The sequence below is a fragment of the Eptatretus burgeri genome, chromosome 10 (genome assembly GCF_056783735.1).
Source record: "Eptatretus burgeri isolate ZD-2024b chromosome 10, Ebu_testis_v1, whole genome shotgun sequence".
NCBI classification, from domain to species: domain Eukaryota; kingdom Metazoa; phylum Chordata; class Myxini; order Myxiniformes; family Myxinidae; genus Eptatretus; species Eptatretus burgeri.
Genome location: NC_140970.1, coordinates 18,355,800 through 18,372,505, shown reverse-complemented (window position 1 = coordinate 18,372,505; position 16,706 = coordinate 18,355,800). Strand labels below are relative to the sequence as shown.

The window sequence follows — 16,706 nt, the reverse complement described above, 5'->3', positions numbered from 1 at the left end:
ATTTCATTGTAATTGTGTGCCAGTCATATTCGATTTCTCGTTAATGCATTCAAAGTTGTTTTTTTTTTTAATCGAAATAGACAACCGTGTACTTTTGCAAGAATTTGGAGAATATGAGGAGACGAAAAATTACTCAACATGGTATTTTAGATCTGGACCTATACTCCCACCATTGTGAGCCTTGAGGGTGGGGGGGGGGGGAAGGGAACACCAAACAGGCCAACCCAAATTAACTTACCACTTATTTTCCATTACACCACATCGTTCTCTCATGCATCCAAAACATTTTCAATAAAATAAATCTGCAGATCTTATGTTTACGTGCATGGTAGATCTGGATTTTTTGTGTCCGACAGTTTGTTTGTTTTTTTTAAATAGGATCTTAGGCTCGTTTTGGAGCTACCACACGCATGGACATACAGATAAATACACGAGACACAACACAGGACTGTTCGACGAGACAAACACAGCTACTGAGCTTGGGGAAAGTACAGTCACCCCCCCCCCCCCCGCGGGGCACTCTCGGTCCCAGCGATGCCACAACAATGGCACCGCCTTTCTCACCGCACTTAGCGAGGCATTTGTGCACAAGAGGCATTTCCTCCTCCCCATGGATACTAACCTATGGAGATTGTCCATGCTCTATCCTTTTAAATGCTGAGTGTCAAGCAAGGAAGCACCATGTGCCATTTTTAAAGTCTTCGGTATGACTCGGCTGGGATTTGAACCCCCAATCTCCCAGCCAGAGTCGACCACCAACCATTACATCCCCGAGTGTAGTCCTGCTGGATAACATCTCAACATTTTGACAGCAAATGTTTTGAATGCATCGACGTTCCTTGCTGAGCACTTAGCTCATGATGTTGAGACTCCAGGTTGCAGGTCTGTCACCTCATGCATTCTGTGCGAGATACGTATGTATGTTTAATCTTCTTCTCGCACTCGTGCACACAAACGATTATCTCAGGTATTCAAATGAAAGGTCAAGATAGAGAAAGTTGTGAAATTGTTCAGCATATTCGCTCATTTGGTTTGTGTATCAAATCCGCAAAACTCTGCGGATTTGACTGTTTTCAACTAATATCTTTATAAATCAATGTGAAAGTACGTTGTGTGCCATAATCTCACTCACTGTCTTGCATTTACAAAGCTTCTTCCGCAGCCTTGTGTACTGCAGGATTTTTTTTTTTTAAACTCTATTCAGTCAAAATTTAGTTCGTGCCCATCCAGGGTCTTGACCTCTTCATCTCCCACACGTTACACATGGAAAGCGATTCACAGACGAGTAATCCGAGATGCACTGTACCGTACATGTTTCAGTTATGTGACATCATGGAAGTGATGTAATATGACACAAGCTGCATTTGTCCTTGTTTTCCATTTCACGTTTTCTCATTTCACTCTCCCAGGCAATTATTACCAAAGCCACCGAAGGTGGAAGGAGGTTGTTTTCACCCCTGTATGTCTGTTTCGTGTGCAGGATATCTCAAAAAGTTGTGTACGGATTCAGATGAAATTTGATGGTCAGGTTCAGTGTGTGACATGGACAAACTGATTATATTTTGGTGAAGATCCGGATGTGATAATTTTTTTAAGTGATTCTTCACCATTGACAGATGGGGCGAAAGTAATATACATCACGATATTTCAAAAAGTTGTTGACGCATTTGGATGAAAGTTAGTGGACATGTTGGGTGTGTGACAAGGACGAATTGATTTGATTTTGATGAAGATGGATCTGGATACAGAATTATTTAATCTTTAAAGTGATTCTTCACCATTGAGAAAGAGTGCCAAAAACGATATGTAGCATGACATTTCAAAAATGTATTGGGCCAGATATGTTCTTGTGGATCAGGCATTGCGTGGTGGAGGCATGTGCTCTACCCAGTGCCCTTCTGGTTTAATATCCTTTACCTTTTAACATTTGAGGCTGGCTGCTTTCAATACCATGTTCACTTCATATGCAGTTTTATTTCTCATTCCCTCATTTGATTGTGCAAGCTAAATCCATGAAATATGTTTTATTTTCATTTTCATAAAGAGATTGGCTACAGGACACCATTCATTGTCTTAGAATTTCCAAATCAGCTTTTCATTTGTCATTTATCTCCACAAGCTCTCTTTCTTGTTGCAGTGGATTCACAAATATTGTTTTTTTTGTGGTTTATGATTTGTTTTTCACTCTATTTCTCACTGCAAATCCTCCCCCTTGCCCCACCTCTCCCCCCCCCTCCTACCAAATCTGTCTTATACCTTGACTTCTTCCTGAGGTCAGGAGGTATCGGTCTTGCTTGCTCCTTCATTCTCGGTGCAGTCCCTGGGCTCCCTGCTGGAGGATTGTCGACGGTCGCATATCCCACTGCTCGTCTACGCCATTGATGGTGCTGTGCTTTCGGAAAATGACATTCGTATCCTCCAAGAGCTTGGGAGCAAGACTTCAGATCCTGTGTTCTTTCTGTGCCTCGATGGCAACTCCACTACCCCATGCGCCGACCAGCTTGAGATGAATCTCATTGATGTAGGAACCTCAGTTTCTCTAATTGGTGAACGCTGTATATGAGGGTTCTTTTGGACTCTGCTACATTGATTCATGCTAGTACATTGCAGATGTCTTCTTGCATATGGCAGCTTGGCTGCCAGGTAGCTACCATTTTGTTGGAACGCGACTATGCCACTGATGCTCTGTCCCTATACCAGTACACTGGTACTCATTTCGCCAACCTCGGAAGGATGACTGGCTGAGTCAACCCCACCTGGTGTTAAATCAGTGGCCAATGGGGCTCAAACACAGGACCCTAAGATTCCAAGCCAGCCACCCTAACCACTAAGCCAACACCAGGCTTTTTAGTACATTGCCGTACTCGTCTTTGTGAAAGTTAGTGTAGGTTTGCATCAGCAGATAAGATAAACGATGATTTTGTCAACTGAAAGCACAGAAGGGTATGCTAACTGGCATTTTAAGAGAGGTGCAGCTGATGTTTTGGGTGCTGGCCCTCTTTTGATCTGACGAAGGACGAACGCTTGTAACGTCAACCGCACCTCACTTACAATGGTGTTTAGTATACCCTTATCAGATTACGGTTGATAAAATCCCTACAATGATTCATACTTTAACTTGCTGATGGCACCGACGTTTTTTCAGTGTGCAACATTATACAGAATTTGTGAATTCAATAACCCAACCTGTGCTCTTGCTCGTTGTTTAAATTTTAAATTTTTGGCCTTTTTAAGCACAAGGATGCATGTGCTGCTATAGGTGAACTTGGCTGAAAGGATGGTCTGTTGATACGCACACTCACGACTAAGCTGTCTAGCCTGGGTTCGAATCCCGACCCAGCTAGAAACTGTCATCCCGGTGTTTCACAGGAAGGGTGATTCATCAATGTATGTGTCATCCCTCGGATGGACGTTAAACGTGCGTCCCCTTTGTCGGCATTAGTCAGTGGACGTTATACACGCCAAGTTGTCCTTCGCGAAGAGAAGGCGACCTATCGCCATCACCGTGGCCAAATTACAAATTCCTGCCCTAACTTACGGAGGGCATTGCATCAGCGACACAGCCCCACCCTCAGCCGATGATGCTACCCGGCATCCTTGTGCTGCATACGAACGAAGATGTGAGCTTGACAATGATATGAAGCTTAACTCCTTTATTTGACAAAGTGAACACTCATGAAAAAAGAAACATTAAGAACAAAATTTGTGAATGATGAAATTAAGAGAAAACTTGCCATTAGTTCACACCCTTGCAATTTATATTTAATCTCGATCATTGTGAATTTTTTTTTCCCCACACTATGAAGCAATCAGAGGTCATTTGTTTGGTGTTCCCATCTGATCACACTAAGCTTACAATTCAATACCAAAGAATAACTTTCTTTTAACTAAAAATACATTTTTTTGATTATTTTAACTCTTTTGCTTTTATCCAGACCAAAGATCAAATAATGAATCGATTGCACAGCCAATTGATTGATCTCGGCTTTATCGAAGAAAACGAGCGATCGTCAACTGGACCAGGAATGAAGCCTCAAGCCTCAGTGACCTGGCAAGCTTCGCAACTCGCTTTGTTTGTTCGGCAGTTCTTGCAGGCCCACCTCGTGGAAGCGACAGGTGTTGTGAGTGGCGTGCATGCTCGGGGTCTCGATCTCTTCATCAGTCACGCGTTTGACATGGCGAGGGACTTGCAGATCACGCCGAGGCGTCTGGAGTATGCACAAGCCAAGGAGGCGGAATTGTACCAGTCGCTGCTCGAGATCGCCAGTCAGAAGCAAGAAGAGATTCGTGACATGATTGTCCTCACCATGGAGAGAATGCGCAGCGAGATGTTGCAAGCCGCTGCGGAGATGGAACTTACCGGTGGGCATTTTCTATTGGAACAAAGGGAAGTGAGTGGAAAGCTGCATAACTTGTGTTCAGCTGTGTAACGAAAACTTGTCAAGAGATCTAAGAGGCCCCTCAGTCGATTACCCCCATTTTATTTCCCCACACAAGCATTCTGCCTTTGAATTGGTCTCACCAGCTGTGATGCCAACATTACTCGGTTTACTCAACAGGGGCTATTGATTGGTGAGAGTAGTATGGATTTCTTGCTAGTTATTAATGAGCTGTTCAAATATAAACCACAGAAGGATTTAATTTGTCCTGTGTTTTACAAGATGAATGGAAGAGTAGGAGCAATTTGATTTAAGGAATGGGCCATCATAGCCCATGCGAATGGTGATGGGTAGGTGTGGTGAAGTTTTCATCATCGATGACACGTGATTGATGGTAGAAATGCCAGTGAGCATTTCTGATTTATTTCTCTTTCTCTGCAGATATAGCTGCGATGAACGGGGACTGTTTACGTGCACGGGATGTGCAGAGCTACTCCAGGAAGATCCAAGACATGGTCCTCGCCCGGCTGAAGCAGGCTGTGGCAAAGCAGCTGATCAGCTCTGTGGATTACCTGCGTGAGAGCTTTGTCGGCACGCTTGCACGCTGCCTCGAAAGCTTAGAGCGTTCTGGCGGTGAACCAGCAGTTGAGCATCCTGCGAGTGCACACCTACGACAGGTAATAGGGACGAGGACGATACAAACAATAAAGAGTTCGTTACCATGCTTGTGAAAGTTGGTTTTTCAATGCAACTCTACAGATTTCAACCCAAGGAACACAAATCCGAATGGTGGCACAAAAATTTGACCCTGGATGAGGTCAGTTTGGGTGACCTTGAAAGGTCTGTAGAGGTCAAATAGGGCAAAAAACCTATATCGATAACGGATCGTCATACAAAGGTAGTATTGGTGTCGAATGAAAGCTCTCATCAAAACAGAACACTTTCACTCCAGAGTTAGACACCCCAAGAGGTCATTAAACTCCATACATTGTGAGCCCGGCCTGCACGCTGTATACTATAGCAGCCACTTGCTACTGCGATCAGATCAATCAATAGCGGGCAGATGCACCATGTCACACCGTCTAGACATGACCTTATATGCTCGTAAGGTGCTTTGAATCAACATCTACATGGCTGCACTTTTATAAGCAATACATCATATATATATATATATATATATATATATATATATATACCCACGCAATTTGTCAGCGGAATAAAACTTCATATTGTGGTTAAGTCATCGTCAGCACCAGCTTAACATCTGATGCTCCAAGTAAAGGCCCACCGATTATTGACAACAGATAAGTATTTTTCATTCTTGAATATAAATTTAAATTTACTGGAAGTGTGGAGTTTATTACTTTTGTTTGGGCTTGAGTGATTTTCATTAAATGTATCGGTTTTCCATTCCAATTTGTTCTTTTCTTTCAATTTTGATACGATTAATGGCTTGCATGGTTGATCATTTTTACGTGCGTCATCAAGGTGAAGTATCCCATTATGCACCAACTTCCCCTATGTCATTTTAGCCAGCCCTCCCACATTCTCCCAAGTACACTTATCGTACACATCGTCCAGACATGGATCACTATGATGGATCGCGTCTTCTTCTCTGTGACATGATGGAGTCATCCTCCCCGACGATGTACGTAGTTTAGGGCATTGGTTGAAATTGTGTGCATCTTTATGTACTTCCAGGTGTCGGCACAGCCAGTACTGGAAAACGGCGGGCCGAAACAAGCGAAGCTATCCCATCATCGGCACGTCAGAATTATGGACTGGACGCTGTGTGCTATTTGTCAGAAGGATACTGAGGAGAAACTAAACTGTCCACTCTCCAGTCAACATTCAGGGCATGAAACCATGCACAATGATTTTTGGATTGGGCATGCAGATTCAAATAGTTGGATGCCATGCTTATTGCATTTGATGTGGACAATGCAGATCATATAGTATGGAAGGACAAGGGAGCAGCCTGGCATCGATCCTGCACGAAATTGTTTTCTTCCTATACTGTATGTTCCAATGAGTCAAACGTTCAACGAAAAAGATTAGGAAGTGAAAGTCAACTCACAGTGGAACCCCTGTCTTCGAAAAAAAAAAAAGTTCGTCATGGCAAAGACGCACTTCAAACAATGGATCTACATAAGTGCAAGAAACTTGATAACAAAATGAAACGAATGGCGCACACACTGGAGGATGACCGTTTGATCGGCATTTTGGAGCAAGGCGACGTTGTTTCTTTGGATATCCAATGTTATCGCGATTGCTTAACCGCACAGCGCTTATTTTAGGAAGATAAGCCCAGTATCGATTGAGTTTTCCACAGCTGAAGCAGCAAAGGAAGAACTGTTGGATAAAATAGAGTATGACAAAGCTAGTGTTATCACGGTCTTCTGTATGCGTAAACTGTTCGAGGTTTACCAGACAGTGCTTGGCAAGATGGCCACTACCATCAATCCAACACGTCTGAAAAGCCTAATACTTGCCCGTTCTCCTGACTTCCAAAAACAACAAGGCTCTCGGTGTTGCGTTTACTTGATAGCATAAAAGGAAATGCAGAAAATTGTGTCTGAATGATGCGATTCAACCTGACGCAGAAGGCCGTGCGAAGATGCTTTTGAAGGCTGCCCTGGTTTGTTGGAGGGCATTATCTACAACAGGATGATTCATATTTGATGGAAGCTTATGTGACAGCACGGAAGTGGTACCCCCACCACGAGCATGTCTTGTTCGTCTTCTTCTGTATGGCTACAATGCAGATGGGGATCATACCATGTCTAAGCCAGAGAAAACTATTTCCGAGCTTCTTGTATTTAACATGGAGAACTTGTCCAGTCATGGGATGCGCGAAACCCCATTACCCTTATACTTTGGCATCTGTTTGTACAGTCAAACCCACAGTAACAAACTCATCAAGCATATGATGATGTAACCATAACATTTTTACATTGAAAAGTATTACAATAATTTGTTCCTTGTCTGCATTATGTCCACTAGTGCGGGCCCGTCGGTGCGTGCCAGTATGTGCAGCTTTGTTCCTTCGCTCTCGTAAACGACGACTGGATTGGGGCATTGTTTCAATTAGATCGGACCAACCGTATCATAAATGGCCATAACTTGGGAAACATAATCAGGTTCCCAGCGTCAATTGTGACGTCATATCAAATGAAGAAGAAGAAGAATTGTGGCGCCCCTCTCTCTCGCCCCCCCTCTCTCTCCCCCTCCTCTCTCACCCCTCCTCTCCCCCTCTTGAATTGTGTTACCCCCCTCTCTCGCCTCCCTCTCTCGCCTCCCTCTCTCCCCTCCCTCTCTCGCCTCTCTCTCTCGCCCCCCTCTCTCGCCCCCTCTCTCGCCCTCTCTCGCCCCTCTCTCGCCCCTCTCTCGCCCCCTCTCTCGCCCCCTCTCTCGCCCCCTCTCTCGCCCCCTCTCTCGCCCCCCTCTCGCCCCCTCTCTCGCCCCCTCTCTCGCCTCCCTCTCTCGCCCCCTCTCTCGCCCCCTCTCTCGCCCCCTCTCTCGCCCCCCTCTCTCGCCCCCTCTCTCGCCCCCCTCTCTCGCCCCCTCTCTCGCCCCCCTCTCTCGCCCCCTCTCTCGCCCCCTCTCTCGCCCCCTCTCTCGCCCCCTCTCTCGCCCCTCTCTCGCCCCTCTCTCGCCCCCTCTCTCGCCCCCCTCTCTCGCCCCCCTCTCTCGCCCCCTCTCTCGCCCCCTCTCTCCCCCCTCTCTCGCCCCACTCTCTCGCCCCACTCTCTCGCCCCCTCTCTCGCCCCCTCTCTCGCCCCCTCTCTCGCCCCCCTCTCTCCCCCCTCCTCTCTCGCCCCTCTCTCTGTAAATGTATTCACAAATGTCAACCGAGCACAATTAATTCAAGCCTTGGGAAAAAACAGCTTTCAAACCTTGGGAAACACTTGGGAAACAGCTGAAACGGATGAAGAACGATATCAAACCTTGAAAAGGCACATACTCAGGTCCCCAGCGTCGATTGTGACGTCATACCAAACGAAGAAGAAGAAGAAGAATTGTGACGTCATTCATGTCATATCACGGTGTCTTGTCATTGGTCGACAGATAAATGGCCGTAACTTGGGAACCGCTCATCCGATTAACATCAAACCTTGAAAAGGCACATCCACGGGGCCCCGGCAATATTCCTGGCAAGTTTCAATCAGATCGGACCGGCGGTCGTCAAGAAACAGCGGTCGCAGACACACACACACATACACACACACACACACACACACACACACACACACACACACACACACACACACACACACACACACACACACATTGCTGGAATTATAGATAGATGCTAGAGACGATCTACTGCAATCTGTCATACATCAAAAGCGCTTGAAAACTCTGTTATCTTCACACAGCTTTGCGCAGTGATGAAATACAGCGTGATTCTTATTTATTTATTTATTTTAATTCAATAACCCTAAATAATTCCCATACACTAAAAAACTATATCAGTTCGGAACCTAATATTTTGTGTAAATGTTGCAAAAAGTCGTGACATGATCCACACAATTGATTTCCTGCAATGAAGTGCTGAAAGTGTCCATCACCATGTTGCAGGCACAAATTCATTCTTCGCTGCACACTCTCCAACAGACACACAGTGGAGCATTTGGATTTGCATTTTGATTATGGTGCTAGATCATAAAAATAATGTTTTAATCTAATCTGAATCTGAAAACTGAAAAATGTCAAAAGGGTTAATTGAGATGTAAAATGACCACTCATTCATTTCCCCTGAGCCAGACCTGTTTCCGAAGCATATCAACTGTAATCAATATATCCCAGTGAGGCTCTGTATTCTTAAATGCTCCGTCTTGTTGTTTGTAATTGGTTGGTGGTTAGACACATCCATGGTAATTGCTAGTAATTGGCTTGCTGCCATGGGCACTGCTAAACCCTGACCGCATGTATGTTTTTACAAGATATACAATGAAATCCAGTGCTTTTCCAAAGTGTTCACACCCCTCGACTTTTGTCACATTTTGTTGCGTTACAGCCTGAATGTAAAATGGATTGTATTTAAAAAAAAAATTTTGTCACCGATCCACACAAAATTCCCCATAATGATAAGGTGAAAACGTATTTTTAGAAATTTTTATTTTCTGTAAGGCTGACTTGGCTACGCCAGGATGCGTTTGGGGGTAGTGAAATCACGGCTGAAACCCAAATCCTATCCAGGTTCCTCCTGATGACTCCATCTTTGCTCTTTGCTACTTGGGTTCGTTCTTGGTCTTCCATTTCATCATAAATTCATCATGAATGAAAAGCTGAAATGTGTTGCATCAATAAGTATTCAACCCCTGAGTCAATACTTTGAAGAAGTGCCTTTGGCAGAGATTACAGATTTGAGTTTGCGTATGTCTGTATCACCTTTGCACATCTGGATTTGGGGATTTTCTTCCAATATAACTGGCAGATTTGCTCAAGCTCTGTCAAGTTGGATGGGGAGCGTCGGAGAACAGCAACCTCCAAGTCTTTCCACAGATTCTCAATGGGATTCAAGTATGGGCTTTAGCTGGGCCACTCATTGGACGTTCACATTCTTATTCTGAAGACATGTTTCTTTGGCTGTATGCTTGTTTTCATTGTCCTGTTGGAACGTAAATCTTAACCACGATCTAAGTTCTTTTGCACTCTGAAGCAGGTTCTCTTCAAAATTTGCCTGTATTTGGCTCCATTCATTATTCCCTCTGTCCTTACAAGTCTCCCAGTCTCTGCTGCTGAAAAGCATCCCCATAGCATGATGCTGCCACCACCATGTTTCATGGTAGAGATGGTGTTAGGTAGGTGATGAGCTGTGCTCGGTATCCGCCAAATGTAGCGTTTTGCATTCAGGCCAAAGTGTTCGATTTTCATCTCATCAAACCACAGAATCTTTTGCATCATGCTCTCAGAGTCTTTCATGTGCCTTTTTGCAAACTCCAGGCATGCTGTCCTGTGCTTTTTTTCTCAGGAGTGGCTTCTGTCTGGCCACTCTCTCACAAAGCCTTGATTTGTAAAGTGCTGTAGAGATTGTTGTCCTTCTGGCAGGTTCTCCCATCTCAGCCAAGGAACTCTGTAGTTCTCTCAGTGTGGTCATTGGGTTTTTTTTGTCACCTCCCTGACTAAGGTCCTTCTCGCTCTGTTGCTCAGTTTGGTTGGATGGCCAGCTCAAGGAAGAGTCTGGTACTTCCATATTTTCCATTTCCTCATGATGGAGCTCAATGTGCTCTTGGGAACTTTCAACACTCTCGAAATTGCTTTATACCCTTCCCAAGATCGATGCCTCCTCACAATTCTATCTCGGAGTTCTATGGACAGTCCCTTGGACTTCATAGTAGAGTTTCTGCTCTGATATGCACTGTCAACTGCGGGACCTTATCTCGAAAGGTGTGTTTCTTTCTATATCATGTCCATTCAATTGGGTTGGCCACAGGTGGACTCCGATCAAGTTGGAGAGACATCTCAAGGATGATCAAAGGTAATTTGAGCTCAATTTGGAGTGTCATAGCAAAGGGGTTGAAACTTATTGGTTCAACACATTTCAGCTTTTCACTTGTAATTAATTTGTAAAAAATTCTAAAAATGTGTTTTCACTTTTTCATTACGGGGAATTTTGTGTCGATTGGTGAGAATGTTTTTTTTTTCTTTTTTTAATGTAATCCATTTCAAATTCAGGCCGTAACACAACAAAATGTGACAAAAGTCGAGGGGCGTGAATACTTTCTGAAGGCACCGTGTGTCCCTAATTTCAAACCAGAGTCAAAGTAAGCCATTGGGGAGTGGATGCAATTGGTCACATTGGTCACATATTGGTCACAACCACAAAAAGATGCAAGGTTCAGCCATTAGCCAGAAACATAGCAATAGTGTTTTGGGCCCTTCATGGTTTAATTGATGGGGAATTTCTTGAATGTGGGAAAGCCATCAAGATGCACATTATGCAATCAAGTGCAACAAGCAATTTGCAGACGACAGCTGGGTATGCTGACTCAGGGCATGATTTAATTGCACAGTAATGCTCGCAATCACATTGCAAGTGTGAGCACTGTTAACGGAGACGTGTTGGAAAGCTCTAACTCCTCCCGCATACACTCCAGACGTCTCATGTTGCGATTTTCATTTCATTTTTCCATTCAAAGAACATCTGGGTGGCATTATTTATGAATGATGGAAACGTTAAAGCACTTGTTCTGAAATGGCTGCCTACCAGTCCCAAAGATATATATATATATATATATATATATATATATATATATATATATATATATATATATATATATATATATATATATATATATATATATATATATATATATATATATATATATATATATGCAGATGGCTGCAAGGTGCTATCATATTGATGGGACAAGTGTGTACATGTCGTGTGGGAATACCTTGAGAAATAGATGAAATTTCGCCAAAGTCCCTTTACTTTTCCATTTTCGAGAATAAATACGTCCACGTCAACCTTGAACCATCTTTGCCTAAATATCTGTAACTGACAAGTGCAGCAATGAAGTTTTAGCTTTTCCAGTTTGATATGACATGATTGATGGACTGTTGTGCATAGATCCTGAACGCGGCATATCATGTGGAGGTTACCTTTCATTCGGGTTCATCTGCAGCCTTTCTGCTTTGGGAGCAGATAAAGAAGGTAATTTATCTTTCAATGACGTAAAAAAAAAATACTTTTGTCATTTCTAACTCGTAATTTTGCAGTTTTCTCTCTCAACTTTTTCCATGCCTGAAGATAAAGTTGCATACAATAAACTTGCATCGGTACCAAACCAAGGTTTGTTAAACACCCTATAATGATGCACGTTCGACCTATTTTGCAAAGCATGCTTAATTTCCACAAATCACAGCAGGGCTTTCCGAGAAATTGAGCGATTTGATGTTCTCATATTGGTACATACGTCGTGATGTTGAGATAGCAGGTTCATATCCCTTGAACTGTGCTGATTTGTCCATTCTTTCCCAATGATCTTGTAATACTTTTGCTTCTTCTTTTGTATGCAGCACAAGGTTGTGAGTAGCATCATCTGCTGAGGGTGTGGCTATGCTGCGATGCAGTGCCCCCTGTAGGTTATGGCAGGAATTTGGAATTTGTTAACGGTGCCGGCGATAGCTTGCCTACTCTTTGCGAAGGACACTGTGGGATCTTTCACATCCACCAACTAATGCTGGCAGACGGGACTCCCAGTTTAACGTCCATCTGAGGACGGCACACACATTGATGCCTCACTCTGCTTGCGGGACACCAGGATGTTTGTAGTCGGGCAGATTCAAACCCAGGCGAAACGGCACAGAGACGAGATTGTGTTCCTCTAAGCCATCCTGCCAGCCCTGTACTACCTTTGAAAATACACTAATGTCTCCTTATGCCCTGGCCTCATAAGCAAGCTACACCATAACCTTGACTCCTTCGAAAACAAAAAAACCAACAACAATGATTGAATTTTAAATAAATTCCAAATAGATTTTCCTTTTTTTCCTGACCAAGTAGGTTTTAGGTTGGCACTTGAGTTTGCCGTATATACTACGGTACCAGCTGATAATAACAGAGCGACAGAAGAAGTTGGTGTTGTTTCGTATGCAGCCTGTGGATACTGGTTGCATCATTTCCTGGAAACGTGGCTGTGCCTCTTATGCTATGCCCCTGTTACGAGTAAGCTGGTACTCATTTTGCCGACCTCGTAAGGATGGCAGGCTGAATCAACCACATGGTGTTAATTCAAAGGGTCGAACTCAAGACCCTAACCCGAACAGCCAATTTAACTGTTAAGCCAACACCAGGCTTAACGGAAGAAGTGAACAGTCAGGACAGTGTTCCAGCTACTAAAAAGCAAGTGGAGCATTACAAACAAGGTGATATTTTTTTTCGCTTCAGTCCTTAATTCATTTATCCAGACAGTTTGCTGCAGTGACATTGCACAATTTGCTTGATTTGATGTTCAGAATATCATCCAAAACACACGTGTAATTCTTCTCGCTCGTATGATGCTATATGGTCGGTGATAGTGTTTAAACCATGATGGCAGCATGCATGCCCTTGTTTTTATGATGGTTTGCTGCTGCAACTGTATAAACAAGGATGTACGTGGAGGGTGCGGGGGGCTCAACGAGTTTTCCTCCCCAAAGCTATGAAGGAATGGTTTTCCACCAGCGACACTCAGCGTAGATGTCGGTCCTTTTGTACGCAGTTTCCAGCCAATGTCACCCATTATTCCCAACAGTGAATGCCTCACCTGTTGCTCTAAAATTCAATACTTTTTTTTTTGGCTCAAAACACGTTTCGAAAAGGGGAAAACCTGGTGATTCCCCTCTTAAACGGGTGAGGGGTTGGGGAGGTGGGCAATGACTCCTTGTTTCTTCAAATTTCACTTTTTGTCTGTGCAAAAGCTGTTTTGGGGGAAACCAGCAATATTTTTTGAAAAATGAAACACGAGGCGATACGTTTGGAGTATAACGTCGTTTTCTAAATCCCTGTAAACATCGTGAAACACCTGTGTATGCTTTGTTAGATGCCTTTCCTTTGACTCGAGCGAATGTCCATGGAGTTCATTTGACGTTGAACAAACTAAAACGGTCACGTGTTTTTCTCACACAGCTTTGGCAGAGCTTGACGTGGAACGCTCCACCTGCGCTCACGCCCGAGTGGAAACGCAAGGTTGCGCAGGACACCATTGAGAGCCTGAATGCTTCAAAACTGGCGCGAAACATCTGCAGCCAATTCCAGACTCGAGTGAACTATGCACACGAGGCATTCGCCACTTCCCTGCACCAGGTTTGTTTTTCACACTGTTCCACTCGCAAAGTACAGCTGCTGAATATTCAAATAAAGGGTGAAATGTTGTCCGACAAATTTCATTCTGTGCAATCAGCAGATTACCTTTTGCTACTTATCACGAGTTAATTATCTCTGTATAATTACAAGTGTCATCCAAAAAGTTCTGCCATACCACCTTTACAGGACATAATATAAATAGTACGATCGACAAACTTTATTACCCTCACCACCGAAGGTGGGCAGAGGTTGTCTTTTTCATCCCTGTTTGATTGTTGGTTTTTGTTACTTGCAAAATTGTAGATTTTTCGAGTATATTGGTCAGTGGATTTTGTTATTCTGTTTGGCTGTCTGTCTGTTTATTGCCTCCACTTCACAATTCCAAACCGATCTTCACGAATCTTCGCCACATGGAAGAGTTTGTCATAAGCAAGAAGCCTATTGTTTTTGAGATCAAAAGGTCAACATAGGTCAACAACATAGGTTATGTGCAAAAGGTCAACAACTTAGGTGAGCTTTCTAAAATCCTCAATTTTCATCCGATTAACTTAAAATTTGAAGAGAATTTATATTTCAGGTAAGTGGATTCAACCAGCCAATTATTTTGAGGTCAACATGGACCAAAAGGCCAACATATGCCAAGGGTCAACAACTCGGGTCAGATTTATAAATCATCATTTTTCACCCGATTGACTTGAAATTTGAAGAGGATTTATATTTCAGATCACTGAATTCAACGAGCCAATTATTTTTGAGGTCAACATCGGCCCAAGGTCAACAACTAAGAAGGTTTTTCTAAAATCCTCAATTTTTATCCAATTGACTTGAAATTTGAAAGGGATTTCTATTTCAGGTCACTGAATTCAACCAGCCAATTATTTTTGAAGTCAGGTCAGGTCAGGTATGGGAACATGTGCTAGAGCAGCAGGTGGCTGCGTTCACTTTCTGTCAGTGCTCCAGGGGCCTCTGTCTGGCCATCCCCCAGGCAGACGCCTGGCCCAGCCCCATTTCCTTGAGATGCTGATCAACCTGCTGCAACCACAGGGCACCTGGTGGCCCATTGGCCTCCTACACTCATGAGGCTCCCTCGCTGAGAGAATCTGGTGAGCAGGATCAGCGTCAGGAAAATGAGCCGCATGTCCATACAGCCGCAGCAGACGATTTTAAGCTGCAACTTCATTGTTGCAACAACAAGCCTGTGCTCAGTATTGAGGAACTGAGCACTCTGGTACACCCTGCAGTTCTGGATCATCCTCCAGCGACCATCAACGAGCACATGGTGAATCTCCTTTGCTACACTGCCAGCATTGGAATACCAAGTCCAGCAATGAACCTGTGGGTGCTTAAACCATGAACCAGCCACCCACCCTAAGTCCATAACTTATTGCAAAGTCAAGGAACTTAGTGCAATTCTGGTTCACAGTTACTTACCCATGGGGACCAAAACAAGTCTCATTACCATCCCTATCGGTTCCAGTTGATACACTGAAATCCCCCAAGACTAGAAGAGTATCTTGCCTGGGGCACTGACGAACCACAGACTTGAGCATGGCATCGAATGCGTCCTTCACGGTGAGATTACTCGCCTCAGTCGGAGCATAAACAGAGACCAGGGAAATGACACCTAAGGAGTGACGAATCCTTAGTCTCATAATATGCTCATTGACCGGAGCTACCTCAATTATCATTGGATTCAGGTTATTGGATACAGCTACAGCAACTCCTTGGGCATCGTAACCATCAGAGCGACCAGACCAATAGTAGGTGTAACCACCCACCATGATCTCGCCGCAATCCGCTCTCCGAACCTCAGAGAGTGTTGCAATACCGATGTCCAAACGCTTGAGCTCAGATGATAACGGAGACAGGTGATCATTCTCTCTTCGGGATAGGACATTCCAGGCACCCACCCAAAGGGACTGCTTCAGGTTAACCCAAGGAGACCGCCGTCGTCGGCACCACCCCGACACACACTACCACAATCTGACCCAGGAAGGTTACCCCGTGGTTTCCCCCATCATCAAAGATTGGTGGTCTCGAAAGCTTTGCCCCAATCCTGTCATCGGGTGAGCTGCCCTGCGAAGGGAAGCTGCACAGGAGGTACTCCCACAGAGTGGGTTTTCAGATTTTTTTTTCATGCTTTTAGAATTTTTGCCGAATGAAGGGTTTTGCGGTGGCCGAAGTGCAAATCCTGCCACCAACCTCCGAATGAAAAAGTAACCCAACCGCAGGAGGACGTCCGCAGACACAGTTAGGCACTAGATATGGATGGCCGTTGGCTCACAAGGAGCTCCTCCCCCTTTGACAGGTTTTGTTCTTCATGTCTACATCGTACACCCTCCTCACCAAGAAACTTGGTGTGGGAGAAGGTTTAGTCACCAACAACCCGACCATGGAACAGGTTAGTACAGGTGTACATGGTACCTGTAGCAAGTCACAGATCTAATCTGACCTGACCTGACCTGACACACAACCTAATCTGAGCTGATGTGACCTGACACACAACCTGACCTTGAGATCAACATGGACCA

The 16,706-nt window shown here is 44.2% G+C and overlaps 1 protein-coding gene across 2 annotated transcripts in view; it reads left to right on the top strand.

The window, feature by feature from the left end:
- Positions 1 to 16,706, top strand: part of DSTYK (dual serine/threonine and tyrosine protein kinase) — an 83,607-nt gene that overhangs the window by 39,424 nt on the left and 27,477 nt on the right. For both annotated transcript variants that reach the window (XM_085897241.1, XM_085897240.1), the window contains 5 exons: positions 2,279 to 2,521; positions 3,936 to 4,362; positions 4,821 to 5,056; positions 11,959 to 12,042; positions 13,999 to 14,175. In XM_085897241.1, the coding sequence (XP_085753367.1) occupies positions 2,279 to 2,521; positions 3,936 to 4,362; positions 4,821 to 5,056; positions 11,959 to 12,042; positions 13,999 to 14,175 (1,167 nt within the window). The remainder of the gene's footprint in view (positions 1 to 2,278; positions 2,522 to 3,935; positions 4,363 to 4,820; positions 5,057 to 11,958; positions 12,043 to 13,998; positions 14,176 to 16,706) is intronic.